This window comes from Pogoniulus pusillus, chromosome 4 (genome assembly GCF_015220805.1).
Source record: "Pogoniulus pusillus isolate bPogPus1 chromosome 4, bPogPus1.pri, whole genome shotgun sequence".
In the NCBI taxonomy this organism is placed as follows: domain Eukaryota; kingdom Metazoa; phylum Chordata; class Aves; order Piciformes; family Lybiidae; genus Pogoniulus; species Pogoniulus pusillus.
In genome coordinates, this window is record NC_087267.1 from 26,934,731 (window position 1) to 26,950,052 (window position 15,322).

Genomic DNA, 15,322 nt, shown 5'->3' on the forward strand with positions numbered 1-15,322 from the left:
GTGGACTGTATTAGCAAGACCATAGCCAGAAGGTCAAGGGACATGATTACTGCCCTCTCTTCAGTACATATGAAGCCACATGTGGAGCACCATGTTCAGTTTGTCCTCTTATCACATATAAGAGACTGAAAAGAACCTAGTAATAAGTCATTAGGAAGACAAGGAGCTTTGACATACAAGGAGGTTGCAGGACCTGAGAACACCAATAGTCTTACCAACTTTAATGGACTTTCACTGCTAGAATATTCTCAGAAATATTCCTTACAGTCATGTTATGTGAACAGATGCATTTTGGTTGTCCCATCCAGAAGACCTACAGTGGCTATAGGTATGTATCAGTGCCCATTAGTGCTACCAGTGCAAGTACCTGATGGTGTACCAAGCCAAACTTTGAAGTGGGTTCCATATAGACATTAAAAAGTAATTTGAAGGTGGTATTGCCTCCATGTTGCAAGTAGAAACTCCCATGGATCTTCCATATTTCTGTGCTTGACAAACTCACGCCTGCTTAGGGACCGCTGAACAAAGAAATAATTTGTACATCAAAGAACAAAATGGCATCCTACCCATGAATGATTTTCCATTTATAGCTGAAAAGCTACTGCTAAAAAGGCCAAAACTAGTTTACAAAATATTTCTGCAGCTATAATTGTTTAGGACCACTGAACTGCATGTTCCAAGCCAGATCAAAAGGAGAACCACAAACCCATGAAAGGGTTACGTGTAAAGACAGGGTAAATTCCATGTCTGGGATCCATCTGTAATTGTCAAACCATGAGTCCTTGTAACTGCATACAAATTAAATGTCTGTCTGCCAAAATTAAGTGAACAAAGAACAAATACCTCCTTATCACTTTTTTAAAGTATCTACCTTGTTTTCTTTAATGTTAAATATAAAATACCCTTCCTATTACACTGTTGCAAAAATACAAATCAGATCAGGACTTACACCAATACAACTGTGGTCTTTTGTAGATTATATATTTTTTTCGAACATAGATGTGTAAAGATATGCTCCTTTTTTTTGGTTGGTTGGTTGGTTGGTTGGTTGGTTGGTTGGTTGGTTGGTTTTTGACTGAAAGTATTACAGCTGTTACAACTAAATAAAGTGGAGCTTAAACTCAACAGGACTTCAAGGAAGTGCTGCATTATCTGGAATAGGTTTCAGGCAAGTATACCCCTGATTTACCACAGATTAACAATGCAAAGATAGATTTAAGAAATTGCAAAAGCAGTTGGAATGAAAAGGCCTGATGGTTTTATGTGTGCAGACTAGTAATACATGCATTATTTCTCATGCTTCACTATGTAAAAGAGCAGGAATTAATGATCTTCTTAATAATTAACACTTATGCATCTTATTACTTAATGACAGTTTTCTTTCTTTAGAAATATTTATTTCAATAACCAGGTATGTCAGTTTGGGAGAGATTTAAAACTCTATTTAAAACAATACTCAAGACAAGCCACTGACAAGGATATAATGCAAGAGGCAGAGAGAAGCTAAATTTTTCAAAATAAATCTGGAACATGTATTGTGAGATCAGGAAATCTTCCTACTGTTTTTACTAATTTATATTTCAGCAGCAATAAATATGGCATGTATATGCCATTATCTGGCAAAATTTGCTAAAAATTTAGTCCATATAATCACAGATTGCCAAAAGGCAGGATATCTAAAGTACCCACACCCTTACATCAGCTGCTGTAATAGAGTATGAGATATTACCTCTGCCCAGAAGCCCTTATTTTGTTTATGGGCACGACTGTCTGTGATTACAACACTACTATTATCAAACAATTCCAACTGCAAATCTCTCTCAGTGCTCAAGGTGGGAAGGGCTGCCAGGTCTTCCAAGTGACCGTCCGAAAACACCCTTGTGTTAGGGATCCTCGAGCAATGCTAGTATCTCCAACTTCACTATCTTCAATAGACGGGACATGAGACATTCCCGTTGTGCACGTGGGACTGCAGTGCTGTCAAACGGGTGGCAGCGCCGGGAATGCGGAGGTGCTTCAGTTGTCTGCAAACGTCACGGTATTCCCCGGCTTCAGCCTTGCGCAATTGCACGCAACTTCTCCGGATCTGGGCAGCAGCGTAAGTGGCTGCTGGAACACTGTTAAGATATTGTTACCCACGCAGCACCGCATTGATTAATTTCTGGATTGGTGTCCCACAGCTTTTGCTGGGCAGACACTCAACAAGCTCCCGGAATGTCCTCAGCCTTGCCTCTCCCCCTGGCCTCTCCTAGCTATGTCGGACGACCTTCCCCCAGGAGAGCCGCGCCGCAGCGCCCCAACATGCCTTAAAGCCCTCCCTGGGCCCGCTCCCAGCGCCAACGGTAAAGCCTCATACAAAAGTGCCTCACGAAAAGCCGCCGTAAAAGCCTTGTCGGAAGAGGACACTTAAAACCTTTCCTGAAGCCAACTGAGAAAGGGAAGGCTGTCCCCCGGCAGGAGGCCCGCGCCCCACGCCGATTCCTGTTGATGCAGCGCCCCCTGCGGGATGGGCGGCGCAGCTGGGCTGCTAAGGCGCTAGCGATACGAACAGCAGCAGGGCTGGGGCAGTAGGACAGCCGCGAGTCCCTTCCCGACGCAGCGAGAGAGCGCGACTGAAGAGCGGTGAGGAAAGCCCTCAACTTCTCTGAGGCGCACCGGCATCCGCCGTCGCGCCGCATCGGCACCTCAGGGCTCCCGCACAGGGGAGCTGACAGGCGCAGCAGACAGGCGCCCGGTGTTCCCCTGTGCTGATACGTCGCCGGGCTGTGCCGAGGCGAAGCGGACAGCGGCGGTGAGAAATCGCCGCCGAGAGCTAGGGAGTGCGCCACACAGTACTCAGCGCGCACCAGCCTTTAGAATAAGCGGCCTTAGACACGCCGCGATGAGATCTGCCCTCACTGCAGGCTCGGTCTGCCGAAGCCACAGTCCGGTATGCCCCAACGACGGCAGTGCAATCTCCTCCCCGCCCCCGCCTGGCCCCAGACGCAGAGTCTCGGCTAGCGAGGAGCGGAGCGACCTCTCCGCAGCCGCTGGGCGGGGCCAGTGTGCCGCGGCATTCCCGCCCTGTCGCCTGGCCACATGCAAATGAATCCCCTCCTCATTGGCCGCGCCAGTAGCCCTTTGAAAAGGCGCCCCGCGATTGGGCGGGCGGAAATGCTAACGCAAATACGAGAATCGTCTCCCCCCTCTTTTTTTTTTCTCTTTTTTTTTCCTTGCCGGTAATGTGTGATGCGTTCTGCAGACACTGTGTAACTCTGCGCGCCGGTTACTACAAATAAGTAGTTCCTCAGGCGCCCGCTCTGCCCCCACCCGTCCGCAGGATGGGGAGGGACGAGAGGCTGCAGTCTCAGGCGCCGCATCAGGGGCGTCCCGGCACGGAGGGGAGGGGGCGTCTGGAGCGGCAGGGAGAGGTGTTTCCCCCCTCCCCCGCGGAGGGATATCCTCGGCGCGCTCGGAGCGCTGTGACCGCACCAAAATATTGGGAGTTAAGAGGCGGCTTGGTGGCGCCGCCGGCTCAGAAGCGCGCGGGCAGGCACGGCGGCGTCTAGGCTCCTGCGCCCGCCACGGCTCCACTGCGGCGCCCAGCGCGCTCCCCGCCGCGACGGTCCCCGCAGGGGCGGGTTTCACGCGCAGCTCCACAGCTTCTGGACCCGCCTGCTTCCGCGGAGGACTCTAATTTTGCCCGTGCGTCCCTGAAGCCCTGAGCGGCTCTTGGCAGTTAGAAGGAGGAGAGCGGGAGCGGCTTCTTCGGCAACTGTCTTTCGCCAGAGGACTCGGTGCGACCGTCGCGAGGATCTGTGCCGGCGGGGACCTTAGAGGACTCTGTCGTTTAGCGTTCCCAGCTGAGGAAGGAGCCGCGCAGAAGACTTCCAGCGGCGAGCCGCCCCCAGCCGGCTCCGGAGAGAGGAGAGCCGCGTCGCACCGCCGAGCTCTGAGTCGGGAGGACGCCGGCGGTGCCACCGCGGGGGACTCGCTGTCCCCCCGCCTCGGAAGATGTTGCTCTCCAAGTTCGGCTCGCTGGCTCACATCTGCAGCCCCACTAGCATGGACCACTTGCCGGTGAAGATCCTCCAGCCAGGTACGGCGGGGCCGGCGCCGGCGCTAGGGTGTCCCCCTAAGAACGCAGTGCACCGGGCGGGGCGCAGACCGGGCCCTGTTACCCAGGGTGCATGGGGCTGACGCCTCGCTGTCCCCCAGCTTCGGGGTGCGGGGGTTTTTTTCCCTTTTTTTCTTTTTCGTTTTTAATTATTTGAAGAAGATCGTAAGAGGAAAAAAAAGTCTTGGGCGTATTTAAGAGTAACACGCGTAATACGCGTCCACCGAGCAAAGCATTAGGGGCTTTTATTTTTTGGCGCAGCGCGGCTGCGGACACTAACGTGCTGTGTTTCCCTCTCGTTTCCTCAGTGAAAGTGGAGAAGGAGCCTTTCGACAAAGTGTACCAGGTGGGCTCCGTTCTTGGCAGTGGGGGCTTCGGCACCGTCTATGCGGGGAACAGGATCGCCGACGGCTTGCCGGTGAGGCGCGGGGCTACCGCACGGGTAGGGGCGGCGGGCGCGAGGCTGAGGGCGCGGCCCGGCCCTATCCTCCGCGGCGGGGCGCTCCTTGTGCCCGCCCCCCCGCTCACGGTGCCTACTTTCCCCCTACTCCGCAGGTCGCCGTGAAGCATGTGGTGAAGGAGAGGGTAACCGAGTGGGGCACGATTGTAAGTACCCGGGGGAGTGGAGGAGGCTTTGGGGATGCTGCGGGGTTCTGCCGCGGCGGGGCTATTGTGTGGGCGGCGGGGTCCGCCCCGCTGGCGCGGCCTCTGCGTCGGGGGGGGAATTTGGCGGGGGTTCGCCGCCGCAGCGCCACGCCCGCCCGTTGGACTGCGGCAGCGGCGAAGGGGGCTCGGCGGCCGCGCCCTCCTCCCCGCCCTCCTCTCCTCCCTCCCGCCCTTCCCTCATCGCGAGGGCACCCCGGGCCACGCCGCCTCCCCGCTGACCCGCCTGCCTCCCCCCTTTCTGCCCAGAGCGGCGTTATGGTGCCCCTGGAGATCGTCCTCCTGAAGAAGGTGGGGTCCGGCTTCAGAGGGGTCATCAAGCTGCTGGACTGGTATGAACGGCCAGACGGCTACCTGATTATCATGGAGCGGCCCGAGCTGGTGAAGGACCTGTTCGACTTCATCACGGAGAAGGGTGCCCTGGATGAGGAGACGGCCCGCGGGTTCTTCCGGCAGGTGCTGGAGGCAGTGCGCCACTGCTACGGTTGCGGTGTGGTGCACCGGGATATCAAGGACGAAAACCTGCTAGTTGACCTCAGGACAGGCGAGCTGAAGCTCATCGACTTTGGCTCAGGGGCCCTCCTCAAGGACACAGTGTATACCGATTTCGATGGTACGTGCCCTCCCTGCGTCAGGGGCAGTCTGCCTGTGTTGAATTTGCCCAGATCCACCCTGCTCCAGGGGCAATGCCTTCCTTATAGCTGCCGTTTATCCCACTTCTGGTGTTTGACAGTAGTGAGTGATGTCCCTGATGCAGGGATTCATATCAGGTCTATCAGCAATGGAAACCTTTGGACCCGAAGCAGCTTAAGGGTGTTCAGTTGCATAGGAGAGAAATGATTCCAGGTGGTGACGCAGCAGTTTATGTTTCCCTGTCTTGGAAAAACCGTGGGGTTTTTTTCCTAGAGGGCGATCTGTTTACATGGAGGCTTTGCCAGTGTCGGATGTTTCCATGTGTGGATATGCAGTTTTTATATACCTTGCTTTTTTAAACTTAAGGTGGTAGCTCTCCCCTCCTCTTCCACCAGTATCCTGGAAATCCTGCATTGCACATTTTAAAGTGATGGGGGTAAATGTGTTTCCTGGAAATTACTTGATACTAGCTTCAGGGCCAGGCTCGACACTTTAGAGGTGGGAACGCTGAAAATAAGCCTGTATGTGACAGAAGGGCGTATTTCCTCAGCCCTTTCAGTGTGACTGATGTAACTGGGACTCTTCCCCCTCACCCCAGCTGCCGCACTCACATCTGTTTGTTGTGAAACCCGAAGCCCTGTCTCACGTGACCTTCAGCATCACGAATTCCGTTTTTGTTTGGTATCCAAGGAGCCAGTGGGCACTGGAGCAGGGGGGGCGGTTGGGTAAAGCTGCCGCAGAGACGCTGGGGCGGGAGGGGGGGGGGACTAAAAACGTAGAAATCATAAGCGGCCCTGTTTTGTTTACTGCCGTATGGAGTTGGATAAAGCTGATTAGCCCCATGTAATACGGGTAGACCTGGGTTTCACCTTCTTGCTGCCCTCTCTTCTCCTCCCCGCCAGGCCCCTTTGTCCTTTTGTGTCTATTTTTGGTGTGATGCTGCAGACGCCACGTGGTCAGTGAAAGGGAGCTTGCCTCAGTAAACAGTCAGCTGATGGGGCTGTGTTATGCCTTGCAACAAAATAGCGCAAGCGGATGGGCCAAGTCTGTTGATGGTATAACTGCAGATGACCTGAAATTACGTTGCGCATGGCTTTGGCGCATGAGAAAATTAAAGCCTTTTTTTTTTTTAACTCCCAAGTGAGAAGTTTATTAATTTAATTTAGCCAAAATGAACATTTGGGAAACAGTCTAAACCTCGACTTGAATTTTTTTTTTCCTACTTTTAGGAACAAGAGTATATAGCCCTCCAGAGTGGATCAGATACCACAGATACCATGGGAGGTCAGCAACGGTATGGTCTCTGGGAGTTCTGCTGTATGACATGGTTTGTGGAGACATCCCCTTTGAGCAAGATGAAGAAATCTTGAGGGGCAGATTATACTTCAGGAGAAGAATTTCACCTGGTGAGTTCTATAGTAGCTAAGTGGGGGTGATTTTTTTTTTCCCCTCCTTGTCTTTTGTGGTTGTATTTTTTTTTCTTAATTTCAGTTTGTACAGTTGGATTCTGTTGTATTGACATCTTTTTATTTTCCTAATCTAAAGTTGCTTTTTTTTTAATTACAGAATGTCAACAATTGATCAAATGGTGCCTTTCACTGAGGCCTTCAGACAGACCAACACTTGAGCAAATATTTGACCATCAATGGATGCACAAATCTGAAGTAGTAAAGTCTGAGGACTGTGACATAAGGCTACGGACCCTTGATACTGATGTATCTAGCACAAGTTCAAGTAATGAGAGTCTGTGAATTACTAAGGACCTCGCACTGGGAGGGGAGCTACAAGCAGAGACCACAGTGCTGCTGCCAATACGTAGAAGGGGCTAGAAAAATGCATTCATTATTCTGTAGTTGAATATTTGTCTGAGGGACTTGATTTTATTTTCCCCCTTTGCTGGTTTCTGCTTTGGAATGAGAGATTTCCTTTGGAAACGCTGAAGTTTGGGAGTTGCAGGCCAGTACTTAGTCAATGACTGACCTTATTAAGAAAGCAGTGACCTCTTGAATACATGGTAAACTTTTTTGCTCTCATAGAGCCTGGACTAGATTTTATTTGCTTTTGAGTGCCTTTTTGAAAGCTGCTTCAGTGGGACTTTCTTTTTTGAGCTGTGTATGTCCAAAGAAGATCCAGTTCATTATAGAATTTGCTTCCTTTAGACTCAGTACTGGGGGAAGCAGCTCCTATGATGCATTGGAAAACGTGTTCGGTGATTGAATGAAGTAGTCCCATCCACTGGTGATGGAATACTTGAACACAGACATTTCACTCCTGCCCCCAGCCCTTTCCAAATCCAACCCACCTCTGCTGCTTGAAATGTTTCCTATAGCCTGCACAGAAATATGAACAGGTATATCAGCTTTTTTTTTTTATCAGAAACATTTATTCATGTTTCCTTTTATCATCTCTACCCTTGGGCATGAGAGGCCCCTGTCTCAACTCCCCCTGGCCTTTTGTCACCCTGCGAGTCTTAAAGTATGTATGGGCATGTTGAATGCACAATCAATGCAATATTCAAAGACTTTTACTTTTTTTTTCCATACCTGTATAATGTGTTTATGTAAACTTGTTGGGGGTTTTTTGTTTGTTTGTTTTTGTTTGATTGTTTTTTTTCCCGCATACTATACAGTTATTTATTGTTTGGAGTTTAGAGAAGACCTCCCACAGATTTCAGCTGTGGCTATTTATTTGGTTAATTTATTTGGTTAGAGTTATTCAACACTGTGCTTTCCCTTCTCCCCATGGGAATTCTAGTGGTTTGCCCATGGCACTTTTTTCTGCATTCCTGTCAACTTTTCTTTTCTTTGTGTTGGGGTTTTTAGTTGGTTGGGATTTATTTTTTTTTAAAGACAAATTATTTCTGACCTTCAGATTTTGTTGGAAGATGGAAAATTGTTGTACAAAGTCTAACTTAAGGGAAATAGAATGACTTTTTAAAGTTAGTCAGTATGCCTTTTGTCTGGTATTAATGTACCAGAAATGTAAAGTAATGCTGTTTGGAAGGGTTTTAAATTATTGACATTGTACAGTCTCCGTGCATTGGCTCTGGAAGGTGGAGTGGCAGAGTCATAAACCTTAATTTATTTTAATAGCTGTGTTTTCTGTGATCTGGTTGCATTTATGCAGCTTGGATTTTGATTTTTTTTCTTCTGTTTAACAGTGTGAAATGTATGGAGATCATATTTTTTATACAGGTATTTCAATTAAACTTTTTTTGTATATAAAAGTTGTGTGTGTGCTCACTTTTATCTTCACTGTTGCTCTTGATGCCATCTGGGGAACACAGCTTCTATTAAGGTGAAGGCCTACACCAGCTGACTTGGAGTTGAAAAATGTATGCCATTAAGCAGTGACTGTTGTGGAAGAATTACGCAGTCCCTCATCTTGTTTCTTACCTGCTTGTAATCGCTGTGTTTGAACCAGAGAAGGTATACAACAGTACTAACAGCCTGCATAGAAGGGAATGGGGCCAGTAATTTTGGGGTTTATTCTGTAGACCCTAAATAACTGAAATACCACTTTCCTAATTGTCTTTAAGTACAAGGAGAATGGATTTTTGTAGTCACTCGAAGTTACTCTTTTCGCAGCTGACATGTTTACTTTCCATTGCATTCAGTTGCCTTCCTCCCGCTTACCCCTTCCAGGAGTGGATGAGGATTTCCTGTGCACTTGCGAGAAAGGGACAGTATTCTTGGAGAGCAGGGTGACTGATTTCTTTCGGTTCTCTTAGATTAGCAAATCTCTTCATAAAGTACTAGGGAACATGTGCCATTCTCATCCTTAGCAAAGCATAAGAAAAATGATTTTAGTGTTCATCTTGGTGTGTTAGAAGTCCTTCAGATTACTGAGTTCATGGTAATTTTTCTGCAGCTAGACAGACCTGACTTGGTCTTCTTGTGGGTGTGGTAGCAATTACTATGTTTAACTGCCAAAGAGAATGCTAACAAGGTATATTTAAATTATGTGTTTAGTCATTAAAGGTGCTTTAATTAGTCTCAGTGAAAGGGCAGGCTTAGAACCTGTTGTTTCTCCCTTTCTGAGGACTTTCCTGCCATACCTACTATAATTTTGGTTCTCTGTGGGGATTATCTCACTTGCTGACATCATATCAAGCTGCTGATGCTAACTAGTTTAGACTCAAAATGCTGATTAGTAGAAGGTGAAGCAAAAGAGGAAAGACCACCTTTGTGAGCATCTTTTAATGACATGGGGGGAAGCTGTGTACATTTTCTTGATCATGAAAAGGGAGTTATGTGACTCATCAGGAAAAAAAAACTTTTTTTCTTAACTATTTTTTCTGGGTTTGTCTTTTTCCATTTTTTTTTTTAAATTGTTGTTTATTTTTTCCATCTGTTTCAGCTTTGTTAAGTTTTTAATAAAAGTGTGCATATATGCTAAGCCTGGGCTCTGGGAAGCTCACATAAATGTGAAAATGTCTATTGTTCAATCTCTATTCACAGAAATGAAAGATATTACAATGAAGATAGCTTAGGAAGATCACATAGTAAGGAGAACATTTAAAAGTAGAGATTGGGAGTTTAAAGTGGTTATGTCTTTTGCTTAAAATGAGAGAGACAGGTAAGCTACAGAAGAGATGATCCCAGTGCCTAGTGCAGTTTTTCAGAGAACCATGTTTCTAACCACAAATAGTCCCTGGAGAAATTCCAGTAGCTGAAAATAATTAACATCTTCCACTCCAGTGGCTTCACATGCTCGCAGCAGTTGAGAGGGGTAGTAGCAAGGGTGAGCTTCAAAGGGCTACAAGAAAAGTGATCCTAAAAATACATTTGTAGAGCTGTTATTGGTTGCTGAACTAGAGACTTTCAACATTTCCACAGGAGTGTTTGTTACTTTCCTTAGCTTCATAGAGAATTGCTGATGAAGCAATCTGTTTTGAAACATAAAAACTAGGTTTTCACCTTTTGCTACTGAGGCGAAATGCATTAAAAAGATAAAGGTCAAAAGGACATGGACATGAGTGCTGACTCCCCGCTGGGATTAGCTCAACATAAAAGGTGCACTTTCAGTACTGCACTAGCTTTAGTTGTGGAACTCCCCTGTATGCTAATAGAAGCCACGTGGCTGAAACACAATATACCGAAAGCAATGATTTGTAAGCTTAAATTGGAAAATCATGTCTTAATGTAGTTCCATTAGCTGAGTGTTGCTTCCGAAATGAGCAAGTTTGTGACAGCTTTTGGTTTCTCCTGTGCTTGTATCTGGTATTTTAGTATTGCTACATGTTACTTCTTTGGGATCCTCCTCTTCATATTCTCTACACACTGGGCTGGTTTTCAACAGCACAAAGCTTGACAAGTAGAATTCAGCAGATCACTCAAAATGCTACCTTTTAAATCGTAGTCTATTTTAACTTCAATAAATTAGTTTAGCAGTGATTTCACCTATACGTATATGTACACTGCTGGCTTAGTAACATATTTTAAATATAGTCTAATGCTGAAAGAATCTTGAACAATGTGTACCTTGTGTAATTCATAAATAAAACTCATTCTCCTGCATGCATAAGCATGCATTCTTTTCCTTTTTTTTGCTCTTAGTTGACTAAGCATATATTTACTGAAGCAGACAAATATGAGCACTTTGAACAAAATATCAGAAAGCTGTTAGAAAGGTTGACAAGGGTGTATTCTTGACAAGCACGTCTCTCTTCCAGTGGTTTACTGACCTCTGTTGGTGAAATTAAAGTATATGTTTCCAAAATAATGCACGAACTGGGAAAACATATTTTGAAATGCTGTTGGCTGATAGTTTCAGATAAGGAAGAATATGGCTAATATTTAAATTTCCCCTAGGAAATGTAAAGGCTACCATTACAAAAAAAAAAATAATAAGAAGAAAGACAAAACGTACCATACTAATATAAAAATGGCTTTTCAATAAAAATGGGCACGTGAATTCAAAAGATCATAAACTCTCCAACTGAAGTTACAGAGGTAACCTGCCTTGTGAGCCTCCAGACACTTACATGACTTTTGGCATGCTCATTTATGACCGTATTAGCCCATATTCTTCCACTTCATTTCAGTTACGATGAGAAGCACTTGTCTTCTGCCATACAAATGGGCAATAATTCTCAGCACTGTAACTAGATAACAGAACATAGTGTCTCTACCAGTTTATTGTTAGTGGATTCTTGTACTACTAACAGCAGTGATGCTACCGTTGGTAGCAGAAGTCAAGGTGGTGGAATTTTAACTTTGTTGCAGTAGACACTTTTCCTGATATTCAGGTAGCTGATATAGCAGAGACATATTAAGCTTTGACTGTACTGAGGAACTGTTGAACAAAATGATAAGGAGGCCACAAATCCATTCAACAACAACAACAAAAAAAAAAAGAGACAAGATTCAGAATTAATTTGAGAGAATGTTTGTCTCAAAACTGGTAGATTCACATGGATTGAAAAAAACCCACAAATATGAGCATAAGGACACACAAGTCTATTTTTGCTGAAGAGAAGTTACAATAAAGAACCCTAGAACTGGTGTCTAACTCAAGGTAAAATGAGGAGCGGTAACATAAGCCCACTAAATTCTTGCAGAGATTCTTTTAGCTCCCATTCCTACCCTTTCTGTTTCAATAAATTAAAAGGTGTTCAATCTTTTCTGTGTCTTGCTGTTCATAATCTTACTATTATTTGTAATATGGCCTGGTATACTCAAGTTTTAAGAAATATTGTGTGGTTTCCAAATATATGTTAAAATAAAGAGGTTTGTATCTCAGATAGTTTCTTTAAAAACACCAATGAAGAAAATTGCTTGCCTGTATTAATATATAATATATATAATAATCATATAAATTCAGTATAGGTTTCAGACTAACTGTGTTTAAGCTCCAATTAATATAGTCTTAGTAAAATGTTATCTATTATAGCTAACACTCTGCTAATTGATTACACAAACCATTATGTAAAAAGCTGCTTATAGTAGTCCGATTAGAGAATTAGTGAGACATGTACATCAACTTGCACTCTTTCTCAGGTAAGTCTGTGTTAACCTTGAAATTACAATTAAGTCACAGGTAACAAAAAATCTTGTGGGGTATGTTTCTTTGTTTACAGTTTATGACTCAGCAGCCACTTTAGTTCTCCAGTTAAGAGTAATGAAAGATTACAGAAAATTATACTAGAAACTGAAGAATATTTTGCTCCAATTGGGGAAAATCTCTTTTCGGTGGTCAGCAGGGAGGTTGGACTCAAGGATCTCTGGAAGTCTCTTCCAATCTCTAGAGTTCTGTGGTCTCCCTTCTTTCAGCATCACTTCACTTTTTCCATCATATGTGCCCCTTTCCCATCCCACTCCACATTTCCCCCTTTTTTCCCCCAAACCCAGAACATTTGGGTTCTGTTGGAGTCTCCTCCCACCTCAGGTGTGACACTTTGCTCTCCCTCTGTGGGAGCCAAGGAAGGGAGTCAGCTACAGCACATCCCTGTGTACTCTTGACACAGGAAGATTAAGGTTAGAAACACAGTAAACTGATATGCTCACCTTGGATAACATTTGCAGAGAAGCATAGCAGATTTAGAATAAAGAACCAAAAGTAGTCTGTGCCAAGATAGTCAACACCTCACTGTTATCCACTAAGCATATTAAAAACAATATTTAACTAATCATTGTATTCCACAACTTGTGGAGTTACCACAATCTGTAGAGTGGCATATAGAAAGACTGCTGCTATAGCAATAAATGGCTTCAGCTACTATGGTGTCCACATAGAATCATAGAATCAACCAGGTTGAAAGAGACCTCCAAGATCATCCAGTCCAACCTAGCACCCAGCCCTATCCACTCAACTAGACCATGGCACTAAGTGCCTCATCCAGGCTTTTCTTGAACACCTCCAGGGACGGTGCCTCCACCACCTCCCTAGGCAGCCCATTTCAATGGCAAATCACTCTCTCTGGCAAGAACTTCCTCCTAACATCCAGCCTAGACCTCCTCCGGCACAGCTTGAGACTGTTTCCTTGTATTGCTGGTGTTGTCTATCACAACTACAACAGTGATATCCCTCCCTAATGCCCTTTTTAATCTGCCCCGGGAAAGACGGAAGCCCCAGGCTGAGTCCAACTGGGCTGGGGGATCCTTCTCATGTCATCACTGGTGCATCCCCATGATGCACACTGGGCGAATGGTGAAGGGGATCAAAGGCTGGGGGGCCTGGTGGCGCCACACTTAGGCAGGATAGAGAGTTGATGGTCACTCCAACCTCATCCATGGGTACTGGCTGGGCCTCCCTACTTAGGCTGAGCTTCTCTCTGTTTTGCTGCTTCTTTCTATAAAAATATCAGAAATAATCTGTGAAACATTCTGAGAAGCATTGAATCAGCATGGAAGGAATGTCTGAGAGTCCTTAACGATCAAAATGGAATAAAAATCACCAGTACAGGCTGGGGGCTACCCTGCTGGAGAACAGCTCCATGGAGAAAGATCTTGGAGTCCTAGCAGACAGCAAGTTCTCCATGAGTCAGAAATGTGCCCTTGAGGCCAAGAGTGCCAATGGTATCCTGGCATACAACAAGAAAAGTGTGTCCAGCAGGTTGAAAAGGGTTCTTCTCCTCCTCTACTCTGCTCTAATGAAACCACACCTGGAATACTGTGTCCAGTTTTGGGTTCCACAATTCAAGAGATACAGGGATCTGCTGAAGAGAGTCCAACAGAGAGCCTCGAGAATGACTGTGGGACTTGAGCATCTGCCCTATGAAGAGAGACTGAAAGATCTGGGGCTATTTAGTCTGGAGAAGAGAAGGTTGAGAGGGGATCTGATGCATGTCTATAAACGTCTGATGGGTGTGTGTCAAGTGGGATGGGCCAATATTTTTTTGGTGATGCACCATTGTAAGACAAGAAACAATGGATACAAACCAGAACACAGAAGGTTTCACTTCAACTTGAGGAGAAATTTCTTGACAGTAAGGGTAACAGAGCACTGGAACAGGCTGTCTAGGGGGGGTGTGGAGTCGCCTCTGGAGACTTTGAAAACCCACTTGGATGCATTCCTGTGCAGACTACTTTAGGTAATCCTGCTTTGGCAGGGAGGGTGGACTGGATGATCTCTGTAAGTCCCTTCAAATCTCTAACATTCTGTGATTCTGTGCAGAGTGCTGAAAGAAAAAGTTTTATGATTTTGTGATAAGCCTGACATATATATGTTCCATCAAAAAAAAAGTTTTATTGAAATTTTAAAAAAAGCTTTTATTGCAACATCTATTTTGGTTATCATAAATGGTCCATTTTCAGGATCAAAGTTTCTCTCTCCATTTTTTCTGCATTTGTTTTAGGACAGGAAAACATAAGCCTCAAATATCAGCTTATTCCAGTTAAAATACATAACTAAGCTAACAGGCATATGCTTTAAAAGGCTGGAGTGGGTATCCCTCAGATGTTTTTATTGTTGTCAAAAGTTTGCAATCCTAACAGTGTCAGAAAAGGGAGCAATTTCAATATTATCCTGTGGGAAGTTGGTTAGTAATTGCTAGTAATTGCTTCCATATTTAGACTCCAGGCAAGGTTGTTTTGTTGGGTTTTATTTTGTTGGTTTTGTCTGTGCTTTGTTTGGGTTGGGGGGGGGGGGGGGGTGTTGTTTGTCTGTTTGTTGGGCATTTTCTTGTTTTGTTGGAGTGGTGCTGGGGTTTTTTGGTTCGTTTTTCCTTTCTTTGCATTTTTTAATACCTATGTAATAATAAAAGGCTTGCAATATACAGATTTACATCAGCATATAACAATGTCCTGGAGTCCTGTACCCCTAAATTCCTCTCCTGCCCGGACTTCGGGGGAAAAGGGGAAAAGCCGCCTGGTTTCCCTCCCCCTCGCCTGCCCTGCAGCCGTGAACGGGGGGAGGACTGCCCCATGAAGGGGGGGACTGCCCCGTGAGTTCCCGCGCTGGAGCCAGGCTGGGATTGGCCGTGCGCTT

The 15,322-nt window shown here is 45.6% G+C and overlaps 1 protein-coding gene across 1 annotated transcript; it reads left to right on the forward strand.

The window, feature by feature from the left end:
• Nucleotides 1-3,340: 3,340 nt before the first annotated feature.
• Nucleotides 3,341-8,618, forward strand: PIM3 (Pim-3 proto-oncogene, serine/threonine kinase). The gene is made up of 6 exons (XM_064142430.1): nt 3,341-4,078; nt 4,405-4,514; nt 4,652-4,702; nt 5,009-5,372; nt 6,622-6,798; nt 6,959-8,618. Exons 1-6 carry the CDS (start codon nt 3,994-3,996, stop codon nt 7,141-7,143), a joined length of 972 nt encoding a protein of 323 aa, XP_063998500.1. The 5' UTR covers nt 3,341-3,993; the 3' UTR covers nt 7,144-8,618.
• The last annotated feature ends 6,704 nt before the right edge of the window (nt 8,619-15,322 follow it).

What these genes read in the sequence shown, in the direction of transcription:
- PIM3 (XM_064142430.1), top strand. Translation starts at nt 3,994, where the DNA reads ATGTTGCTCTCCAAGTTCGGCTCGCTGGCTCACATCTGCAGCCCCACT. An exon ending in TAACCGAGTGGGGCACGATT is followed by an intron (nt 4,703 to 5,008) that starts GTAAGTACCCGG and finishes CTTTCTGCCCAG; the next exon opens with AGCGGCGTTATGGTGCCCCT. An exon ending in AGTGTATACCGATTTCGATG is followed by an intron (nt 5,373 to 6,621) that starts GTACGTGCCCTC and finishes TCCTACTTTTAG; the next exon opens with GAACAAGAGTATATAGCCCT.